Source organism: Gastrolobium bilobum, unplaced genomic scaffold (genome assembly GCF_033153095.1).
Source record: "Gastrolobium bilobum isolate Gb01-03AN ecotype WA unplaced genomic scaffold, APGP_CSIRO_Gbil_v1 utg2863, whole genome shotgun sequence".
NCBI classification, from domain to species: domain Eukaryota; kingdom Viridiplantae; phylum Streptophyta; class Magnoliopsida; order Fabales; family Fabaceae; genus Gastrolobium; species Gastrolobium bilobum.
In genome coordinates this window covers 158,605-183,474 of record NW_026895849.1, presented here as the reverse complement: position 1 = coordinate 183,474, position 24,870 = coordinate 158,605, and the positions used below count along the sequence as shown (strand labels likewise).

The 24,870-nt window shown below is 31.0% G+C and overlaps 1 protein-coding gene across 1 annotated transcript; it reads right to left on the bottom strand.

Annotated features, from left to right (window-relative positions):
- Positions 1–4,864: 4,864 nt before the first annotated feature.
- LOC133296406 (probable leucine-rich repeat receptor-like serine/threonine-protein kinase At3g14840) lies at positions 4,865–14,972 on the bottom strand. The gene is made up of 24 exons (XM_061495379.1): positions 14,873–14,972; positions 14,231–14,405; positions 12,320–12,391; positions 12,116–12,184; positions 11,919–11,990; positions 11,700–11,771; positions 11,451–11,522; positions 11,272–11,343; positions 11,122–11,193; positions 10,957–11,028; positions 10,788–10,859; positions 10,488–10,559; positions 10,341–10,403; positions 9,613–9,678; positions 9,504–9,539; positions 9,325–9,365; positions 8,225–8,601; positions 7,625–7,820; positions 7,386–7,532; positions 6,980–7,098; positions 6,646–6,856; positions 6,290–6,527; positions 5,793–5,943; positions 4,865–5,359 (listed from the first exon to the last, which is right to left on the bottom strand). The coding sequence occupies exons 1-24, from the start codon at positions 14,967–14,969 to the stop codon at positions 5,000–5,002; spliced, it is 2,994 nt and encodes a 997-aa protein (XP_061351363.1). The 5' UTR covers positions 14,970–14,972; the 3' UTR covers positions 4,865–4,999.
- Between the last annotated feature and the right edge of the window lie 9,898 nt (positions 14,973–24,870).

The following is a 24,870-nucleotide window of genomic DNA, read 5'->3' as shown; positions in this document are numbered from 1 at the left end:
AGTTATGCCTATGGCTAGCTGATTTCTCTTATTGTAGTTAAGGTCACAAACCCTATGTGAACCCTTTTCACGATGAATTGATTTATTTTCGCTCGTTTATTTTAATATATTTTATTTTTACCCTGTGCGTATTGTTTATTATTTCTGTTAGACTTGATCAACCTAATAGGAGATAATAATTTGGAAATTAGGGCTCGCAATATGAATATTGGGGTTTTGATTCTGAAAGGGGGTAAAGTAACAATTGATGCATGCTCTAGGAATAGACTTGTGTGAATTGCAGTCGTTTAATTTATCGTGGTTAATGCTTAATTTCATGCGGGACTGCTAAGGAATTAGGGTTTCAATTGGATTAAAGAGTTAGATTACCAATGAATTGGGATTTAACTAATTATTTCTAGATGATAAATTGTTTGAGTTATTAAAATAAATGAGCATTGTTAATTAATCCAGAGTTTAAAGTGGGGATCATATGGTGCGTGCACCTTAGCTGCAATGTTTACTCATTATTATTCTCTCAAAAATCCAAACTTTACCATTGCTAGAAAATTAAGAATTACATTTTAATTTTTTGTCTTTATTTCACTATCAATTCACCATTTTCGAAAACAACCAGATTTTCCAACTTAAGGGGACAGGTTACTCTGGTATTTTCTTTACAATCCCTGTGGAGACGATACTTTACTTACTCACTATATTTCTTGTGCGATCGGTACACTTGCCGTTGAGCATCACCCACTTTGATTTTCATCATTTTTGTTTTTCCTTCAAATCGGACACCGTTGGGACCTTCAAAATGCCTCCCATTGTAGTAAATAACTACAGGAAACATGTTTGGACTTGAAATCATCTTTCGCAAGAAAATTGAGTCTAGGGTTTTGGTTCGGATTTTTTAGGAAAAATGGGAATATGGAGGTGTAATGCCAATGTCCTCCCAAGATTACGCTTTTTGAGATAATAGGATGAAATACATGTATGATGGTTCAGAAAGAGATGACAAAGGAGAGAAATTTAGGAGAAAAAAAAAACATATAACCTATAACAATGGCCGAAATCCACTGATATTGGAGTTTCTGGCCGACAAATACACAGGTATCCCCCTCTCTACCCTGGTAAATAACTGGATACCCTAGTATCCGGGTGCCTTACCCGGGTAAAAACTCAACGTCTGTAAGAACAAGTATATTCTGCGAAATATATCCGGGTGCCTTACCTTCGCTCATGAAATGGTAACAGCTTTTGCAAGTTCTAGTTAGTGGTTGTCAATGTTGACCCCAGAAATATGCTTTTTCTGGGAAGGTCGATTCTTCCTCTGCATGCACACATGGGGAAAAGAATTTACTTGACTCTCTTTTGGCAACTTTTACTAGTACAGATGATTCTACGTATGCATTTTTGGAAGCAATACTGAAAATGAGTCGTGTAAGAAGTTGCTTAGTATGTGGAACTGGTCAGCCTCCAACTTCTCTTCATTCTCTTGTCCACTTTCCTTCCTTTTGCCGTTATTCTTTAGGCGTTGTACTCATTTGGCCAATTTCTGAATTATGGATTTGGTAGCTTAAAGCCATCAACTCAGAGAGTTTTGTCACTTATTGCCAAAGTTACGTCACTTGAAAAGTATAGGGCCTTCTAAGAACTAACCTTCTCAAAGCTGAGGAGGAGGTAAAGATTGACTGATCCCCTTATTTTTAATTATGTAGTACAACTAACTTTTTAATTATTTTACCGAGTTATTCACAAATTCCCATAACCAGTTTCAAACCAGAATTCTCTACACTGAAGTTGATCTCTTGTCAGGTTATTTTTTAACTATATGTTATATGATCTATTATTTTACATTGGTAAATGAAAGTTTAAGCAAATTATGTCTTGCTAATTAATAATTGAGACAACGATGACACAGATGATAGCCACACGTAGTGCTGTACATTGTGCTCACCAAACAACATTGTGGATTCTTCAACACCTCAGATGTTACTCCTGGAATGCAAAAGCACTAATAGCTCTAGCTGCTTTCACTTTGGAATATGGGAATGTTTTTCACCTTAATCGGGTCCCAACAACGGACCTATTTGGAAACTCATTGAAACAACTGAATCAAGTTCAAAGCAGAAGGGTCTCTGCTGATGTTACTAAATTGGTCACGTTCACGTTCATAGTGCAAGTGTTTCAGCACATTAAAAGCATAACTTGTTGGCTCGTATGAGATTTGTTCAGAACTTGTTGGCTAGCAGCCAAGAACTAACCTTGACAAGGCAAGAAAGGTTTAAAAGAATATAATGTGTTGTTTTCTTGCAGCATATGCGCGTGCCAGTGTTGCTTCCAAGAATCAGTTTTGATCATGCTTTTATGGAATAAACGACACTACTGATATTTCACACCGAAAAATTAACAGTAAACGACACTACTGATAAACTCATTTCAGGATACTATATCAGATAAAATTCTGGCAAAGGTAGACCATAACAATTGTGAAGCCCCCTTATATCTTAAAATCAACACAAGTAACAATATTATCCCCATTTATTTAAAAGGTAAAAATAAAAATATTAATTGTTTAAACAATACACCAATTACGTTGCCTTTTAAAACTGTCAACCAAAAAAGATTAGTGTTTTATGAATTAGAAGGGAACATGAACGTTGCAGGAAGAGATGTAGTACGGAAGGGTTATTTGAATTCAGATTAAAAAATTAATTGGGTTATTTTTCATCAATATTTTACCTTCAACAAAACTTTTTTTTAACTTTACACCAGCAAACTTACTTTCCCACCATATTCTTAATAATTGTAATTTCCTAAAAAATTTCTCTTCTACCAAAGGCCCTCTAAAATAATCTTTTAAAATTCTAATCAAATATCACGTGACTTTTTTTCACATCTTTTAAAATCCTAATTGAATACTAATGGATTTTTTTGTCCAAAAATAATCCATTAAGGAGGCGTTTGATAGAGCAGGAAAAAAAAAATTATTCGAAAATCACGATTTCCAGGAATATGATGGAAAAGTGAGTTTCCCGGGAATGTTACTAAAAAGTTATTTGATATGCCAAAATATTCACAGAAATGTTGGGTTAATTTTCTTGGTGCTAAATTTGATTGATTGTAAAATATTGCTGGAATATGAATTGAAGTTAATTATGTTCAAAAAAATTATCAAATATTCTCATCATATCATATTCTCAAAATACCAATCATTAACATCCTTATTTCTGAGAAATTACCAAACGTTTAGCATTCCCTCACGCTTGGCGCCAATGAGTTTTTTATTTGAAGAAAAAAAAAGACTATTTGTACCCTGTCGAAGTAAGGAACCACGGTATATATGTTAGGAATAGATTCCATTTTGAGAGAGTTGAAAAAGCACTATCTCGTTGAAAGGTTCTATACATATGCCCTTTCTCAAGGCATTTTTTCCGAACATTCATGATCTGGATATGAATGAGTCGAATTACTTAGAATTCCGAATGAATCAAATCTCCCCAAGTAGGATTCGCGTCTGATTAGCTAGTTGGTGAGGCAATAGCTTACCAAGGCGATGATCAGTAGCTGGTCCGAGAGGATGCTTCCATTTTATTATGTTCATGTTGGCTATATGCTTGCCAATATTCAACTCCATACAAAAGCACCTATGTGACCCCTATAACAATGACATCACCACCACCCCTACTCCTCCCTTCTCAAATAAAAAAAGGAATAAGAAAAGAATTGTAACATCTTACCTGAATTGAATGGTTGGCCTCACAATGAGACCAGATCTCTTCCAGGCCAAGGCTTAAGCAAGAGCCAAAGAAAATGATTTGTTAGGCCATTGTATCATTGATGTGATTCTTGTTCCCCACTTGTCCTGAGAAAACAGAAGAGTAGCATATATTAGTTCCAATGCAAGAGGAAATCAGTTCAATATCACTAAAATTCTGCACCTGCCTAACTTATTGTAAACTTCAATCATTATTTCGATAACACCTTCAACAACTTGGATAGTAACCTTGCATGAAAAGCTGAATCTCATTTCCCGTGTATATTGAGACAATAGTTGACTAAACTAGTACACAAATCATAATTCTTTCAGGGTTGTCAAGAGATTCCTCGTATACAATAGTTGGAACTAGCGTTTTTAGAGTTATCATAACTATCAACTTTCATCCCGTGGCAAAATGGTGGCTCCAAAAGCACAAGAGGAGGAAATTGGAGTAGAGAAGGGTTCAGAAGACTTCAAAGTCTTGAACAGGACAAGAACAAGAGACTAATAAAGCCAACCACACCAGCAGTGTCGTTTTTTCTGGTTGAATCCCAGTCAAGTGAAGGTGAAAATGTCAGGTTTACTACTGCACCAGCTCAACTATTTTATTTTTCTTTGTGAAATAAATAAATAATATAATACATGAAAGTTTTGACGCTGGTGCCTACAGCTCAGGATTTCAATTCTGACCATCCCGACCCATTTGAGCTTAGCCCATTGTGGGTTCACAATACATCAAATAATCAAACTCCGACCGATTAATTACTCGGTAAGCATAATGAATCAATGAGTTACCAATTCAACTAATAGGTCACTTGTTAAACCGCTTGAATCAAATATATATATATATATATATATATATATATATATATATATAAATATAAAATTATAAATATTATAACTAACAAATAGAGTTGATCTAATGGTAATTATTCTAAGCTGCAATTCGCACTCTCTAGGTTTGAATTCACGTTACTTATGAGTTGATTTGGTGCATTACTTTGAGTTGAAATTTCCTATAAGATGTGAGCTCATTCCATTATTATGTTTTATGGGAATTTAGAAGAAAAATGATGTGTTCGAGTCACATTGTTACACTTGAGATCAATACAAGTTACTCACAATTTAATAAATAAAAAATGTATTATAGTAAGGAAAAAAATGTACCCTATGGATTTATAAGGAAGAAACTAATATTTCACACCAACTCATGGCAAGATGATTAATACAAATGAATGCAATTTCACTCCATAGTCTTTAATCTCTGTTCTCCCAGTATGTAGAACCCAGGGATACAGGATAGAGATCTGTTACAGAAGTAGATGAACTAGTCAATGGCCCCTCCATTGAGACACTCTGGTCATTGTAATACTGTCGCATTGCCTCCAACTTCTTCCCATCCAACACCTCACTTTGCTCTGAAACCACTTCCTGAACAACACTTCTTCCTTCTAGCATGCTTACCACTGAAGACATGGTAGGCCTAAGTGCAGGAGACACATTAGTGCATAGGAGAGCCACGTTGATCATCACCATTACCTCATCTTTGTTTAAGTCTGAACCCAATCTTCTATCAACTAGCTCCATTAGATTACCTTTCTCTTTCAACAGAAGTGCCTGGTTAACAGAATAATATAAAAGGCAGTTTTATTACAAAGTCAATTCAAAGTTCAAAACAACCTATCAGTGGTAGCACTTTTTTTGTGTTATAAATTTATAATTAAGTAAGAAGCAATTACAATGTTGGCTCCTAGTTTGAGTATTTTTGCACTCTTAAGACAATGGACATATTTGTAATGCTAGAAGCTGAAAGAAAAGAACAACTCCAAAAACAACAAGCTCTTAGATGACAAAATATTTTTTTTATATGAACATGGTTATCCTGAAGTGTGTTACTCTTACTAAAGGGAGCCTATAAAGATACAAACCAAACAATAAAAAGGTAAATCTCGGTGCACAAAGACTCTCTAACTTTTACATTTTTGCAAAGAGACATTTTGTTTACTATTCTCATAGACAATTGGCATGAACTCAGCATGAGAGTACTTACCCAATCAAGAAGATGAAATGCTTCTTCTTTTTGTCTCTGAGTGGTATTGCTCCTTCCGTGTATGATTTCCAAGGCAACAATTCCAAAGCTATAGACATCTGCTTTGTCAGTCAAATAACCACGCATTGCATATTCCGGAGCCATATAGCCACTACATAATAAAAATTAAAAGTTTATTAGTCACATTAACTTTAGAAACCAGCAAAATCCTCAATTTTTTTCTACAATAAAAACAACAGTCTTATTCCACAATGTGAGTCAACTACATGTATCAATGAATGTTGTTATATTCTATTAGAGATTAATATTTTCATTCAAACCACTAAGAGCAAGGATCATATATCAGATTTTTGCAATCCATAATAAGTTGGCTAAACTAAATTCAATTAGGTAAGTCAGTCCCTGTAGTTTTGTTTCTTTATAGTCCAATCATATCATACATAAAAAATATTTCTTGATAAAATTTGCACAAAAGAAATTGAAATATAGGAACTCACTATGTGCCAGCTATTCGGGTGCTAATATGGGTGTTGTCCTCTTCATCAAGCTTGGCCAAACCAAAGTCTGATATCTTTGGGTTGAGATCTTTATCAAGCAACACATTAGTGGCCTTGATGTCCCTATGAACAACCTTCAGTCTTGATTCTTCATGAAGGTATGCCAAACCTCTAGCAATACCAACACAAATCTTGTGTCTTGTTGGCCAATCCAATTTTATTTGGTATTCTTCTGGGCCTTTATTTGTGAATGTGATATAAATTAGAAAATGGAATCATATAGTCATGTACATAAGTAAGAAAATGTAGAATATCACATAAATGACAATCAAAGTTGACTATATAGGAAGAATTACCAAATAAAGCACGAGCAAGGCTATTGTTTTCCATATATTCATATACCAGCAATAGTTGATCTCCCTCCACACAACATCCACAGAGTTTAACAAGACAAGGATGCTGCAAAGCAGAAATCATGCCTATCTCATTCAAAAATTCACGATTCCCTTGCCTTGATTTAGAAGAAAGCTGCTTGACCGCTATTATTGTCCCATCTGATAGAAATCCCTTCATTTTGAGAAATGCTATATAGTTATTGGAATGTTGAAATAGAAATTTCAAAAAGCAACAGGTAAAATCATAAAACATATGTATGAAAATCAGGAGAATTTGTTATACTATGCAAAATACCTTGTACACAGGACCAAATCCTCCTTCTCCAATCTTATTGTCAATATCAAAGTTGTTTGTTGCTGCTTTGATTTGTCTTAAGGTAAATAGACCCGTTTGCATGTCTAAACCCTTTAGCTCTGTTAATTGAAGTAAAAGAAAGATCAGAGATCACTTATACTGTGAAAATTCCACATGAACACCCAGTGACAACAATCCATATCTTGCAAGCCTGCAACTTCCTTCTTAGCAAGATAATTAACTAGCCTCGAAGGTCCACTAACAGGATACACTAAATTAAGGTACATACTCAAACATACTAAGTTACTCTACATGCAATAAGTTCATTTTTTAGCACATGAAAAAACCATGTGTTCCAGCAAAAATTTTGGTAATCATAACCACAGAAGTAATTTATTTCAATCACCTCTTGCTAACGTGTTTTTCTTTCCAAAACAGCCTTTCCACCAAAGTGTACCAAATACCAGGATGATAATAATTGCTCCTGCAGCCACAATTCCAACCACAGCTCCTGCAGATATGCTGCTTCCATTTTCCGAGGGAGGTGGAAAGTCTGCTTGATTATTATAAGAGAGCTTTACACATTAGATGATAACATCAAGATGGTAGCATGAGATTAAGAACTTACAGAGAAGTATAACCCACCAGAATCCACAGATATAGCTGATATCAGAGGGCCATATACTGATCTAAATGGGATACCAGTTGTGCCTTTCCCAGCCCAATATAAACGGATCTCCAAGGTATTACTAGTCACAACAGCAGTGAATGGTTTTGTGACTGCCTTACCAATTCCTCCTGCTTCTTCTGCAATATTGAAGTCCTTCTGCACTAGCTTTCCCTGCAACATTTGAATCAGAATCTTAATGTTTCATGATGATTACAGGCCTTAAATATTGCAGTCTTCAAATTGTTTAAAAAGTAGTGTAGCAATTGATTTTGTGCATGTAGTCAAATTAGTGAACTACTGAGTAGAAAAAATTCTACAATTGTCATTTTGTTAAATGAGATGCTATAAGTATTCGACGTCAACAACAACATCTATATCAATAACACCTTAATCCCAAATTGATTGGGGTCGGATCTCATATAGACAGTTGTTTTATTTTATCGCTAGTTCAGTGCACCGAATGAGAAAAAAATTAAAAGATGTCCCTAACATAACCTAGTGACCACTTGACTAAAGGTGTTTTTACTATATGGCACACACTAGTGACAAAGATTAAAAAAGATTAAATCATGTACCTGAATGTAGATGTCAAATACACGCCTTCCTAGGTTGTTAAATGTTTGATCATCATTGAACATGATTTCTGCAAAATGTAGATTTACCGTGTAGTTTCCATTTCCCAGGCAAAATCCATAGTAAGTCAGAGAAATGGGAGAAACTCGTGCAGTCATGTACAGTTCAGAATTGACCATAGGAAGCCTAGACTTATTTGACCAAGTATAGTAGTCTCCACCATCATTATCCATGAAGTTACCAGTGCTGCTAAATGCCCAGTTTCTTGTTCCACTCTGGTGGAATCTAGCTGGTCCTGCTGCATCTAAATCATCATCATATGTGCTTCCATTGAATGTTACCAGCTTCCCACCACAATTTATGTGAAGAGAGTATGAGGCTGGGACAAGCAGAATAAAGTGAGCAACCATTGAAATATTATCAAGACATATGAAAAATATATTCCTTCAAATTCTAGTTTTGTATTTTCTCTCCGTCTAAGTATCCCTTTTCTTTCCTATTGGAAATGAAGATGAAAGGAGGGAGTCATGTTAAGTCATGTAATTTTAGCTAGTCAGAGAAATATGATGACTTCTAGCTACTGAAAGTCTGTATTCAATGACACACAAAGTTGATTAAATCATGCTCAAAGATTGGCACCAGATTCATAAGCAAGACAAACGAGAAGATAACTAGCCATTTGCGATTTCCAACCAACAAGACTCCTATGCTAAGGAGTTCAGCAAGCAGTGGTGGAGCCATTGACAGTATAGGAGGGGCGATCGCCACCTCAAGTCAAAACTTTGTCTTAAATTACATTCAGACTTCAAAAAGAAAAAAAGTGTAACATAAATTTGTCTCCCTACATTCTTATTACTTCTCATGTTAGAGGAAAACTTTTGAGAGTTCTTCACATCTGGTTACTTATAGACCCAATATTGTATTGCCCTGCCTAACTTGGTGTGAATTTTGAATTTCTCACTCTCTCAAAATTTTCTGGCTCAACCATTGTAGTCTGTGGTCCCCCTCTTGAAACCGTAAAAGGGTTTTAAAAAAGCTTTAAATGCCAAAGCAATATGGAGATCTTTGCAATCTGTAGGAAATTCACTACAAAGAAACTTACTTTGAGGACAGACAAAGCTTCTCAAACATGAAACCGTTCCTCTGAGAATGATGGAAATGAAAGAATAAGTTAGCATAATCCTATCATAATCATTATAATATTCCCCTGATAGTAAGGGAAATGAAAAGATATATACATGACATAAAAATAATTCAGCATGCATAAACACCCAAACTTACGAGTCATTGCGCGTCAAAGAGCTAGCAAACAAGTTCCTGTGACATTTGAGAGAAGGTTATGACTCAGATAGGTTCTTATATATTTGCAAACAAATGCAAGGATTCTTACACATTTCCATCTTGACATGTCTGACTTCCTTGGCTTCCGATGCTGAAGTTATTATATGAAATATCTCTATATACAAGTCATAAAATTTGATTTAGAATCTAATAATAGGTCAATATCAAAGAGACTTAATGAAACATTAGGGGGCTCTAAAGAAATAATGAAAATCCAATAGCATAAAAGTTCCACAGATTCCCTTGTAGAGAAGTCTATAGTGGTGGAGCCGGGGAGAGGCTACGAGAGGTGATTGTCCCCTCAAATTTATCACAGCTTTGCCTTAGACTACATTCAGAATTAAAAAGAAAGGTTGTGTAGCATAAGTTCGCTCCATTCATCCTTACAAAAAAAAAAAAATTGGAGATTTTTTCAAATTTAGCTGTGTATAGATCTACTATTGTATTACCCTACTTAATTAATTGAATTTTGAATTTTGAATTTATCGCCTCCTCTCACAAAATTTTCTAATTCTGCCATTTAAATGTAGGTGAGAAAACTAAACCAATACTAGAAGGGAACAATAAACCATGCCATAAACAAATGACAACTGAATGAAATTGGATTAAGAAGGATGTTTTATGTACCAGTTAAAAAAAAGGAAGAAAAAACAAAGAGTCCACTCAGAAAGGTAAAAAAGGAACGAATGATTTTTTTTCTAGCATTTCTGCCACAGAAATTATATGTATTGTTCAATCCAAGGAACCATATAAGTAAGCATTTGAAGGAGAACTCACACGTTATCCGCTTTCTCTGTCCATGCAGGCACTGGTCCAGTGAGAAGGTTTCCAGTTAAATATCTACATTAAAAGAATATCAAGAAATTAATATATACAGCTTATCATTTATTGAGGACTACTTGGAAAGTATGATAAATTTCTTACATGTAATCCACTTTTCTTAGGCTATCATAGGTACTCGGAATTTGTCCACTCAATTTGTTAAAGCTGAGGTCTCTGAAAGAGATATTAAACAGAGAATGAGTTTAGAAACTGTAGACGAAAATGGTCATATAAAAAAAAATCGTGCAATTTAATAGAATTGAGAGCTGTATTAAAGTGACATTCGTCAAAGCAGCAAGTATAAAACACAAGAATGTTAAAGGTTACAAAATAAGCTAAACATAATACAAGAAAATTTAACCATTAGTTGCAACCAAACAAAATGGGAAAGAATGAAATTACAAGTTTTTTAAGCTTGTCATCGTCCCAAGATATGCAGGTAGTGTTCCATTAATGTTGCAATTCCTCAGAACCCTGTGAAACAATAACATAGATAGCAATAGGTCATGAGTACCTCTTCTACTTCTTTTTTGATTTTCTATTTCTGAAAGGATCAAAGCATTCAACTCACAGATATTTTAATCTCATATTACTAAGTTGTGGAAAAGGAGAATATTCAGATCCATTCAGGTCACTAATTCTCCTGCATATTACATTAAAATCGTAGCTAAGTAAATACAATTGAAATGAAAGTTAATTTTGAAACTTTGTTTACTATATAAAATATCATACATACAAGTCTGTCAAGTTTTGCAGAAGTGAAATTTTAGAAGGAATTGGCCCACTTAATCCACTCCCTTGAATAATTCTGTCAAAGTAAATAAGACATAGTGTATTTCAAACAATTAAAGTAGACTTAAAAAAAAAGAAGGAGGAGATTTCATACAGTTTTTGGAGACTTGTCCAGCTTTGAATAAAATCAGGTATCTTCCCAGAGAATTGATTATCCCCAATTCGACTGCATTGTGAGACAGTATAAAAAAAGGACAAGTTACTATTAATTCAAAAACAATATTATTTAAGTTAGTAATTACTCAAATTGTGTAATAAAAATATGAAGCTTACATATCCTGCAATGTAGTGAGCTTGGCCAATGTTACTGGTAGTTCTCCAATGAAATTGTTGGAGGAAAGTAGACTAAATATAATTGACAAAAACAACAACAATAAATGATGAATCTAAGGCATGGAAGTCAAAATAGATTTCAAACATTGGTCTTTCATATTTGGAGAGAAAACATCAATGTAGCAAATCAAATGGCCAAAGGGTATTAACATAGTGGGGCGTAAATGGAAAATGAAATAAAGTGCTTACAGTCTTTGAATCTGTGATAGATTCCCAAGCTCTGGAGGAAGATTTCCAGATAATTGATTGGTCTCCAAGACCCTATATATCCATTTCAATCTAAAATTAAGTTCCACTAAAACTCTTTGAGTTGAATACATAGTTACATACACATATGAAATAGGGGGGGGAGATGGTAACAAATAGAAAAAATTCAATTGCTAATAAGGAGAATAATGAGAAACTCACAAACTTTGGAGAGTGGATATGTTTGCTATCTCTACTGGTATTGAACCCGTTAATCGATTCCCAAGGAGAGAACTGTCATGATTAATTAGAAACATATTGTCATTAGCTTCTTGTTGCATGAAGATTATAAAATGAGACCCATATGTAGGATCATATATTATATAGAAATAATAATAAAAATGACAAAGAAATCTTACATGTTTACAAGATTCATAGAACCCCATTCTTTAGGAATTGTACCGTTCAGGTAGTTGCGAGTGAGATCACTGTAACAAAGAGAGAAAGAGTGTTTCATGAAAAATTATATATATATATATATATATATATATATATATATATATATAAAATTGAAAAAACGAAATAAGTTCCCTGAATGTAAGCAAAGTTTGAGAATTACATACATTTCTTGAAGGTAAGGTAACCTGATCAGTTCCGGTGGAAGAGTGCCTGGGAGATTTTGTTGTTTCAAAAGTCTACACGTTCATTTAACCATGAAAATGGTTTAAAAAATAAACATTATAAAAATAGTAAGAAAAAAAAGTATTTAATTTTAATCTGTTCTGAAACTATCATCTAACTATGTATCATGACGAGATTGTACCACAAATTTTAACATTTTTTTTTTTTGAATTATAACAATTCATGACAGAAAATTAAATTAAATTAAATTTAAAAACTTGGACCCGACGAGCTCTTCTTTTTTTCTTTTTCTTTTTCTTTTTCTTTTTTTACTTAAATTCAATTTAAGCTCTTGTTCTTTGGGCTTAGAGTGGTAAGTACATGCAAATTTGGGCCCTAAAGAAGCCATCAAATTAAACGATTAGGTTCAGCAAGTTTTAAATTATTTTACTAACATTTTCCAGTAAAATAAAATTAACTCCTAATGTAAAGAAAAAAAAAATCTGTGGTTTTCTATTAAATTAATCCGATTATTAATGCATTGAAATTAGTGTTAGATATTTGTATGTGTTATGAGAGGTGAACAAAATTAGGAAACTCTAACGCAAAAATCAAGTTAATTAAACATATATTATACAGTGAAATTTTTAAACTTTATATATATAGTTATTGACGATATTACAGATATTTTGAATAAAGCAATTAATGAGTTTGTTTGACTAAACTTTATATTACTGACCCTAGTCTATAAAACTAGCCTTAGAAATTGAATCTGTGACCAACCCCCTTTCATGTTCTTGCATTTCTATATTCCCCTAAAAACAAAAAATGTTTCCTAAAATAAGAAATAACAGTGGTTCAGTACTGTTGGTTTCACACTTTTTTTTTTGGCAAAAAGTTGGTTTCACACTTTGATATGGATAAGTACGCCAGCCTTGCATGCTGAATAAGACTATTTCAAAATTATTTTTTATATTTATAGTGAGTAGGAGAAATAGACAAGTCAAAAACCGACACAAACAAGATGCGAAAAAAATAAATAATAATAAAAAATTAAAAGACACGGCTTCTTAAAAGTCAAATAAAAAGAGTAGATAATCCCTAACAAAAAATATTGTTCCCATTTTAATCTCTCACAAAAAAAAATTACTCTTGAAGTTACTAAGAAATTCAAGGTGGATCCATTTAGTTGAAATCATAGTTCATCACAAATTTAAAAAAACTCATATTAGTCCCTTAAAGGGACTAAAATGAGTCCACTTTAAATTTCATAGCGACTAGACGACTAATTTTTTTTTGTAAAAGACTAAATTGGAAATCGTATTTTTTGTCGGGGACCTAAAAGAATATTTAGGTAATAAAAAATTAATAGTGCATTTTCATTAAACAGTACAATCTGTACTCCGTACGGCCTAGGGATCAAGCAGCTATAAAAGTTGACAAAACCAACTTGTGGACCTTCGTAACGTTTTGGACTTTTACTACGTACTTTTAATCCACAATTCTTTTAATTAAATATAAATGAATTTATGATTTCTTTTTTGAAATTAATTTATGATATTTTCTTTCAAACTCCGAGAAAAACTGAAGAATTTAATGAGTTTATGTTTAATACTTTTATACTTCATTCATTTAAGTTAAAAATATAGACTCACTAAGTAAATTTAGATTCTTTTTTTGACTTTTCATTTTCATTATTAATGCAGGTAGGTAAGTACATTTATTTCTAATTTAAGTGTGTGTGTTGTATATTAATTACACAAGTACTAAAAATTTACTCAATTGAAAGAAAGTTTTTTTTTTCATTTTTGAAATCTAATTGATACCCTTAACTAAATTTCTTGATCATAATTACTCAACCACACCTTTGAAGTTGATATCTCAAGAACATAGAAAAGGAGTGAGAGATATACATGTTAGTGATATGACAGAGGGTGCCATTGACAAATGAGCAATTGCATATGACAGCATTTTCGCTCCCTTTCACTTGAACAGATGATGTCCAGTTACTTTCTCCACTGCATGGATCTACACTGAAATCCCAATCCTGCTTCCCAAGTGTCTTAGCTATACCTCTCAAAGCTTGCACTATAATACAAAAAACAAGTCATATATATATGAGTCACAGTCATTTTACAATAATACAAGTTACATTTTCAATCTTCGTTGATATTACTTATATTTGAGAGCTTTAATTTTTTTCAATTATGAAAATCATTAAATCAATAATAAAAATATATTTATAAAATTCTTTATTTTTAGAGTTTTATAAGAGTTATGTTGTAGAAAAAATAATTGTCTAATGTTATAGAGATTCGTTTTGCATGCCTTAATTTTTTTTATTTTTTTTTGCTTCAAAAAATGTGCAGATCTCACAAAATATTATGTGTGTAAGAAATTTTTTTGTGCCATATAAAATGATAGATGCAAATCCCTTATTTTTATACCAGTATAATTGAAATAACCTATCTCTGTGTATACATATACCAAAACAAAAAGCAAAAGACTGATTGTGAGAGTGTTTTCTAACCGGTGCAAGCTATTTACAGAAATACCTTCATCTTTAGACAGAGTGGCACCAAAAGCTAAGGAGGCAAAGCAAAAAGCAGCAAGGAACAAGGGGAAGAAGAAACGACGGAAACTTGTATTCATGCTTCTGATTTGACTGAAAAAAGCCTCAGAATTTATGAGAAGCAATTAAGTGGCAGGAACAGATGTAAACTAGATGATGAGGAAAGAATGGTGGAGAAACATGTTAAGCAGACAAAAGAGAACAGAAAAAAGACTTTGTTTGGTGAGAAATGAAAGAAATGAAAGAAGTGAAAGCTCATCACACAAGGAGAAAAAGAAAAAGGGGTGCAGAAAAAATATATTGAAGACCTTAATTAAAAAGGACGCGTTCTGAATCTTCTGATTAAGGTAGTCAACTCTGATGAATTGTCCATCTGTGTTATCTTGTATAATATAAGGGAGTAAATTAATATTAATTAATGAAGTTGGTAGGAGCGAAGGTAAGCGTTACTATCTTCAGACTACGCAAGAACCAACGACTAGCGAACACTGTTTGTAATTTCCAAAAAAGCAAAAAAGAAAAGATCACTGTTTGTCTTTTATGACCCTAATTATCTTTTTACAACGTGATAAACTCCTTGTGTATCCCTATAATCCCCGCAAGTAAAAGCAAGCATTTATATGATTACCAAAAAAAAAAAAAAAAAAAAAGCATTTACATAGATACGACAAGTTGAGAAATATGACCAATTATTCAACTATATATAATTCATTTTTTTTAAGTTACTTTAGACAATTTTATGTAATGTTCACCGAAATAATATCATTTTGGGAAAAAAAATCATGATGTATTTGTAATTTTAATTTATTTTAGGGTTATAATAATTTTTATTATTCTAATTTTTTAAATTTTCAACTCCAAAATAAGATCGTTTCGATAAATATTAGACAAAATTCTCTAAAATAATATTAAATACTTTTTTTCATATATATATATATAGAAAAATGTTATATTTACAACATATATTCGTTTACGACTTCTTACAACCTACGGGTGTTAATATGGGTTTTGACACGCGGATCGACCCGCGACACGACACGAAAATTCGTGTTCGGGTTGACCCGTAAAAAAATTCGTGTCGTGTTCGTGTTGAAAAAAATGACACTCAAAAAATTCGTGTCGTGTTCGTGTTTATGAATTCGTGTTCGTGTCGACCCGTATTATTTTTAATTATTATTTTTTTATTATTATTATTATTATTTTTTATTTTTTTATTTATTTTCGATCTATTTTTTTAATTTTTTTTGTCCATTACCGTTTTGCCCCCTATTTTGCGTGTTATTCGTGTCGTGTCGTGTCAACCCGCAAAAAATTCGTGTCGTGTCAGTGTTGAAGATTTTGACACGAATGAAAATTCGTGTCGTGTTCGTGTTGATATATTCGTGTCGTGTCGAATTCGTGTCGTGTCAAATTCGTGTCGTGTCAACCCATATTGACACCTCTATTACAACCATATCATAACCGTTGATTTCCGTCAATCAACGGTAAGATTTTTGCAAATCAGATTTATTAATTAATTATTAATTCATAATAAATGACAACCGTTGATTGACGAAAATCAACGGTTAAGATATGGTTATAAAAGTTTGTAAACTATTTGGGTTGTAAATATAAAATCTCACATATATATATATATATATATATATGTGTATATATATATATATATATATATACACATATACACATATATATATATATATATATGGTTTAGTGAGTGTACAGTGATTGGATAAAAAATTTGGTCCAGTGCACTAAGTTCTCCCGCAAGAACACAGTTATAGTAAATATTATATCTTAAGATTTTTACAAATCAGATTTATTAATTAATTATTAATTCACAATAAATGACAACCGTTGATTGACAAAAATCAACGGTTAAGATATGGTTATAAAAGTTTGTAAACTATTTGGGTTGTAAATATAACATCTTCCATATATATATGGTTTAGTGAGTGTACAGTGATTGGATAGAAAATTTGGTCCAGTGCACTAAGTTCTCCTGCGAGAACACAATTTTAGTAAATATTATAACTATGTTCTCCCGGGAGAACACCATTATAATATTTAGAGCAATATGTTCTCGCAAAAGAACTTAGTGCACTGGACGGTCCAGTGATTGAATTTTCATTTTTTTCATATATATATATATATATATATATATATATATATATATATATATATATATATATATATATGGGTCTTTATTTTATCATGTTACATGATGTCATGTAATACTAAAAGACAAAAATTAATAATAATAAAAAAACATGATAAGACACTTTCTTCAATGATTTTGTTTTGTCTTATCTTAACATAACTAAATTATTTTTCCTACAACATAACTCTTATTTATCCCTATATATATATATATATATATATATATATATACTCAAACCAGTGTGTGATGATTATATATATACTCAAACCAGTGCGTGATGACAGCCCCACACAGCTGGCTTCTTAGTTAATTTTTTGAAAAATCTATTTCAGATTTAAGATTTTAGACCTTGAAGAGAGTATATAATATATCAACTTGTGACAATAATGAAACCCACAACACGGTTCTGAATTACAACTAATAGATTAATATACAGTTCTCAAGTATAAGTCTTATAATTTGGTACTAGTTCGTTTAGTATCAGCTTAAAGTTTTGTTAAAAATATATTGGGGACGTATGTATTTACCATAAAAAAAATTATCACTCTTACAATCAATTTAATTACCATTAATTTTTGTCAATCTAACGGTTATAATTTATTAAGAATTAATGATTAATTAATAATATGTGACCCAATAAATGTTATTAATTTTCAAAAAATTATAACAGTTAGATTGACAGAAATTAACGGTGATTAAGTTAGTTATAAGAGTAGTAAACTTTTATGATGGTAAGTGTATCCATTCCCTAATAACATAACGTTATTAATTTTAAAATGATGTTTAATTTGAATCCTTGTGCGGCCACTACACCCTGTCAAATTTAAGGTTTTGAAACATTTATGTTCAAGTACAAGCATTAAATCATCATTTGATTACACAAAGGATTTATAGCATCACATATTTATAAAAACATATTTTCAATATTCAATCAAGCAATTAAACATGTTTGAAATGGATTTAAAATGAAGAAGAATGCTTATGATTGTATTTTCAACCTTTCCAACAGGTTGGGAATCGATTCCTTATGAGCAGGAATCGATTCCCACTCTCTGGAAAAGTTATTGATTCCCTCTTGTACCAGAGGACAAAAATAACGGCTATAAACGGCTAGTTTTGGGAAAAGGGCTGTACAAAGGCTCATGAGGCCCTCTATAAATAGATACTATTGTTCTATTGATTTAACTACTCTTGTTGATCATAATTCTTGAATTAAATCATATCATTTGCTTATTCTCATTCATTTTGATCATAAATTCTCTTTGAGCTTTATTCTTGTGAGAGTGTCAACACCCATAGTTCTTCAACTTGTATAATTTGTACTTTGAGAGTACTTACCCGTTATTAAACATCTCCATTTGATTTCTTGAATAGTTAGGGGAATGAACCCTTTGCACTTGAGAGGTCACCAAATTCCTAAGAAAATTTGGAGAGAAAAAATTGTAAGGGATCAAGAGCCCGAAGTCTTGAAAGGTTGTAGTGGTTTGTCAAGCACCCTCAAGCTTGATAGTGAGTGAAAAAGATTGATCGAGTGACTTCAGTCTGAACGTAGTCACGGTGGTGGTGACCGAATCAGGATACATCTAGTTTGCAATTTCTCTAACCTTAAACTCCTTACTTTAGTATTGAAATTGCATTTTTAGAGTGTATCTATCTATTTGCTAGTTTACCTTTTTGATCTCACACTTGCTCTCACACTTAGATTTTTTCCTTATTAAATCATTTTATTGAAGAAACACTCTTTAAAATATCAAAGGAGACACTTTGCGAAAAGATTTTGTAAAACTCAATTCACCCCCCTCTTGAGTATTGAAGCCACTTGTCCAACAGAAGAAGCTTATCTTCAATAGTGGTCTTCGTCGCTACTGTCGACGTCAACTACTATAATCAATGACAACACCCCGTTGATGGGTAGATATCGTCAACAATTATCGTCTCAATGATTATGTTAAAGTATTAACTGATGTTAATTTCTTGACATGTTAGGAGGTTATAGGTTTGAGAGAAAATGTTTGAGAGATATTTAAAGTATTATACCAAGAGATATTAAATTTGGAATGATTAACAATGTTATTTTCAGCTTAGAAAACTCTAAAGATAATGTAAGTTATTGAGCTCCAACTAATATGGATCCAAATAAACATGCTTTCAGAGGTGTAAATGGACCAATTCGGCCTATAGGGGCCTATAGCCTAGCCTATGTTAGGTCTGACTTGACCTATTATAAATAGTCAAATAAAACAGAACTAGGCCTTTAAAAAACCTATTTAGCAGACCATAAGCTTTTTTGTACATGTCGGGCCTATAAGTTGATAGGCCGTCTATATCATATTATTTATTTTAAATAAAATAAATAAAATAAATATTTTATTAATTTTAAGTAAAAAAGTAATATTATTTTAGTTATTTTATTATTATTAAATGTTTAAGGCTTGAATAGGCTAACAGGTCTAGGTCAAATTTTTTATTTTTTAAATATAGATAAAATCAGACTTTTAATTTGAGTCTATATAGACTAAATGGCTATGCTAGGCCAAATGTTTTTACACAAGTCTGACAAAAAAAATTGGATCCACTAATTAAAAAAAAACGAGTATCCATCGACATATCCTAGCTTTTCTGTGTTACTGCAAATATATATATATATATATATATATATATATATATATATATTTTGCAGCAACAGCATAGTTATATTTCCCATTAAAGAAGGGTCCTTTTTTTTCAGTCCTCAGATGGTTTTTTTTTTTTTTGCAGTAGATAGAAAAAAAAATGGCACTCACTCATTAAAAAAAAAACTCAAGATCCGTTACATGTTACTGTAGAAGTTTTTTTTTTTTTTTTTTCTTTCAGCAACAACGAGGCTATATTTCCCATAAAAAAAGGTTCGACCTAGGAAAGATGCTTTAATAGTGCTCTTTTCCCGTTCTGAAATAAGATCAAAAGAATAAAAAAAACATGGCTTTCAAAAGGTGCAATAATTCAAAAACTTTTCATGAAGAATCCAGGTGGGGGGTGGTAGGGTCATTAACCAGCTACGATAAGAGATTTTTTTGTTTTTTTAGAAAGCTACGATAAGAGATTTGAGTACAAATACGCAACTATAATTTGAAATTCATTGGATGAAAATTTATCCGGTCAATAAAGATAAATTATCTTCGATGAAATTAAAATAATTTTATTTTAGAACGAAATTTTTTATAATTCTAATATATTATAAGATTATATTAGTCTTTATCATTATAATCTTTTAATCCTATAACTTTAATATAATATTATTTTGAGTACACTGAAAATAATGTTATATCCAGTAACTAGATAAATACTTTTTCTATTGTTATTTTATTTTTTGGTAGGTTATTGTTATTTTTAACTTGCAAAACATCTCACTCATTTTTAGGAAGCCCGTAAAGAGATGTATCGTTCTTTCAACACTCTTTCTTGGAAACGTACGTAATTAGGAGTTCGTGGAAGGGATTGTTAGTGTGCAAATTAGACTGAAAGAGTACCTTGGACCGTGTCGGCCACCAAAGTTATATTGATTAGACCCTCTCTTTTGTATTTAATATGTTGTTCTCGGTTGTTTGGAAAAGACATTTTTTTTAATATAAACATTTTTAAAGTGAATTATTAAAAAATTTATTTTATTTAGCTTTAATTTAAGTAACAATTATACTTACTATAATTTTATTGTTATTTGATTAGTTATTATTTGCAATTCAAAATCAACGACATTTTTTTCAACTTTTGAATTGAAATTGATTCAATAGTAACTAATTAGGTAATAAAAATAATAAAATTAAAATAATAGTAAGTAAATATAACACTCCCCTTTAATTCAATTTAAAATTTTCAACTACCAATATTTCATACTTCAAAAACAAATTCATTTTAAGAATTCCTTTTTATTATTATTTTAATGATTATTACGTGATGCAAAGCAACCAATTAAGGCAAAAAGCATGCAACGTAGTTTCAGATATTGTGATATGCATATGAGCTGAGGATCGAAAATCAACGTCAATGACTTTTCAATAAGATATGACCTTAAAACAAATTGTATTCGTGCTTTCGTGTAAAATATAAAGACCTGTATTCAATATCAAATATCAATATTTTTTTAAGTAACTGTTTTCAACACTTCTCAATTTAATATGGAGATTAAGATTTTTTAACCGTTATTTAAAATTAAAAAGGTCGGTTTTTTAACCTGTTCAATCAAATATTCACGTGACGAAATCAGATATTGAACTATTGGTCAATTTTATTCGCCGCCACTAACACAGTCTGAAAAATGGAGAGCACTTTTAGTGCTTTTCTACTACTCGATCTCGTTCAAAATAAGACGCATATATTATTGATAAATTATAGATAGATTATATATATGGAAAAAGATATTGCGATAACCAAGTTGTGTTACTACTAAGTGACTATCAATTAAACTTACCGTTAGATCGATTATGTTGATCCAACAATTATATTTATTTTCATATTTGTATGATTATAGTTTCCCGTATTTAAAGTGAAATCATTAAATATGAGAAATCATAACCATACAAAGGTAGAAATAAATATAAAGTATTAAATTTGGGAAATCATGACCATACAAAGATGAAAATAAATATAACCATTGGATCAACATAATCGATCTAACGATGAGATTAATTGGTAGTCACTTGGTAGTAACACAACTTGGTTGTTACACTATCCTTCCCTGATATATATTTTCAGAAATACATGAATAAAATATCAAAGTTTTATTTTTTCTTTTTTCATATAACATATTAACATGTTAGCATTAATATCTTGTTTTTGTTGGATAGATGCAATAAGTAATAAATGTGATAAAACTTTTTTCTATAAATTTTAGTATTCGTGTATAATTTTTTGATTTATTTCTCAATTCATAAGCTGTTTGTATTAAGTGTAATTGAATTTGTATTGGATCCATATCATGTCATCTCAAAGCGAACTATCACAGTTATCTAAAGCACTCATATTTCATATTTGACTCACCGAGTTTTCCTCTTTCACTCTTTTATTTAGATGTAATATTATTTATTAGGATTATTATTTATCCTTTTAAAAAATATATAATTGTGTTATTTTAGTTAAAATTAATATATTTTATGGTGAGAGAAACTATTACACAATACAAATTAAAGTGGTGGAAAATGAGAGTATTTTAATTTAAATATTAAATATAAAATAGTAATTTTAACTAAAATAATTATTCTTTAAAATTACAAATATTTTTTCCTTATTTATTGCAAATAATATCTATCATTTTAAAGGATATAAACTTATCTCATTTTAAATTCTAACCGTTGATTTTCGTCCATCAAGTGTTATAATTTATTGGATCAAAATTATTAATTAATTATTAATAAATTTGGCCTATTAATAACCGTTGATGAACGAAAATCAACAGTTAAGATCTAAAATAATATAAACTTATATCTTTTAAAAGGATAGATATTTTTCCTATTTATTTATTTACTTTACAAAAAGTTGAAAGTTTGAATAACACTTTTCGTTCTTATGCGTTTTCGGTCAATAGTGAAATAATATGGCCGAATGCCCCCCCGCATATTTATCGAGGGAATGCATACTCTCTCGTTAGCTCTTGTGCTTTTGTTTCGTTTTCAACGTTTGGACATCTTTTCTATCTGGCATGCAATAAAAATACCCTTTTTCTAAAGCGTGAAAATTTGGTTAAAAATGAAAAATATGTTTTTAAAACAAAATTAAATTAATAGTTCTCATTTCATGTTATTTTTAATCGTTAATTTAATTTTGATTTAATAATAAGGGTAATAATTATTAAAGATCAATAAATGAAATTATAAATATAATCTTCCTCATATTATATTATATTATATAGGTTACCAGTTTTATACTTTTAGTTATATAATTGTGATTTGAATACTATTTTAGATTTATAAATAATACTATTTTAGATTTATAAATATTATTTTTATAACTAAATTAGAAATAAAATTTTACGATTTGTCCCACAATTTAATATCTTACTCTTCAATTTTGACAATCTTCTGAAAATCGAGATTTTAGGATAAATTTTTTTTTTCCCTCTAGCAAACACCCTCTAAATATTCAGGCTATCTCAGTTAATCTTACCATAATCTCCACTACGCCAAGGTGTGAAACTAGTCTTCTCACTGGAGCCGTTTGGTACACGGATTTTTTTCGGATTCTCGGAAAACTGAATTTTTTAAAATTTTAAATTTTCAGATATTATCGTAAACTGAATATAAAAATTATATTTTTAAAAATTGAGATTTTCAGACAAATAAAAATTTGTCATGTACCAAACGCCCGAAAATTAAGAAATGTCCAATATCAAAGCTGTAGCTTTTAATTAAATAACGGGTTTATAATAGATTAAGAAAGAATCTCGATCGTGCCTTGAACAATGTGCTTTTGTCACAGTGGGAGAGAGTAACAAATATGTAAACTTTTTATTCTTTAAATAAAATATGTTATGGAAATTTTTTTGCCTATACATAGATAAAAAATTTCAATTTTTTGTTTTCTTGGTATATAATTTTCAGTACGCTTATAGCGTTAAATTAAAAACACTTGAGTCGCTTAAATGCATTTATTTAACCTATTTCATCTTTGACTCACCCAAATGCATTTATTTCATCTTCTTCATTATTGACTCACCTAAATATATTTATTCCATCCAGTTCATATTCTTACTGCCACTTGCCACTTGCCACCGAATCCATGTTTCTAATTTAAGCTGCTGCGGTATGTATATAGTTACATAGTATATGAATACTGAAAACAAATCTCCAAAACTACTACTAATAATAATAACAATGAAAACTTAAGTGTAGTATTAAGTTGTAGGGTAGCCACTACAGCAATAAATTAAAGTGGGTGAATTTTATTTTTATCTACTCATCAGGTCACATGACAAAAGACAAAGTTGAAGCATATAATAAGGGCAAAAATATTAATAGACAATTTTAAAACCCTGTAGGATCATGTGCTCCCATTGGACCGGCGACCAACTACAACAAAAATGGAATGTAAGGGCTTTGGCTCTGCTTGGGTTGGGAAAATTTTTTTTGAAAAATTTTAGTATGCACTAAAAGTAAATAATAATTTTTTTAGATATCTCTCAATATCAATTTTGGAAGGAAAGCACAGTGAAGAGTTTTATTAATCTCATGTTAAAAGAGATAAGTTATCCCATGCCATAGAGATAAACTTGTAGGCTCCACCACCTGAAAAATAAAAAGAAAAGAAAAGAAAAAAGTGACACAGTTATCGAAGGGTGTGTAGGAGAAAAATTTATCACATTTGACATAAGAGTAGTTTTTTCCTATAGTCAATTAGAATTCTTTTGTTAAAATTTCAATTGGTGTCAAAGAACTGAGCATGTATGAGTGAAAGTTTTCTTCAGTATTATCTTTAAAAAGATTTTAAAGCCTTAATTTCTGGATCCGCCCCAAATCAAACTAATTACAAAGTCATGAACTTATCGAAATATCTCAAAAAAAAAAAATTATTTCACAAAAATGTGCTAATATTGTTATTAACTCTTGTATTGATGAGTTGTATTCATCATTTTTACCTATCCAATAATGATTTGAATTTTAGTAAATTTTGACTGAATTATGTCAAAAATATTACTCATTTTAAAATTGATTTTTTATATTTAACTAGTATAAGGATATTTTACTATTTTTTCTTAACCAAAAAAAAAAAAAAAAACCACAAAGACTTGTTACTTCAGGGAAGTTGGAGGTGTATCGTAACATCCAAACAACTCAAGGTGCATCCATGGCAAA

Bases quoted from the DNA above. Each gene is read 5' to 3' on its own strand.
- LOC133296406 (XM_061495379.1), bottom strand. From the start codon at position 14,969: ATGAATACAAGTTTCCGTCGTTTCTTCTTCCCCTTGTTCCTTGCTGCT. The intron at 14,406-14,872 runs GTATTTCTGTAA...TTTGTATTATAG, and splicing joins CACTCTGTCTAAAGATGAAG to TGCAAGCTTTGAGAGGTATA. The intron at 9,540-9,612 runs GTAAGAATCCTT...CAAATGTCACAG, and splicing joins ACATGTCAAGATGGAAATGT to GAACTTGTTTGCTAGCTCTT.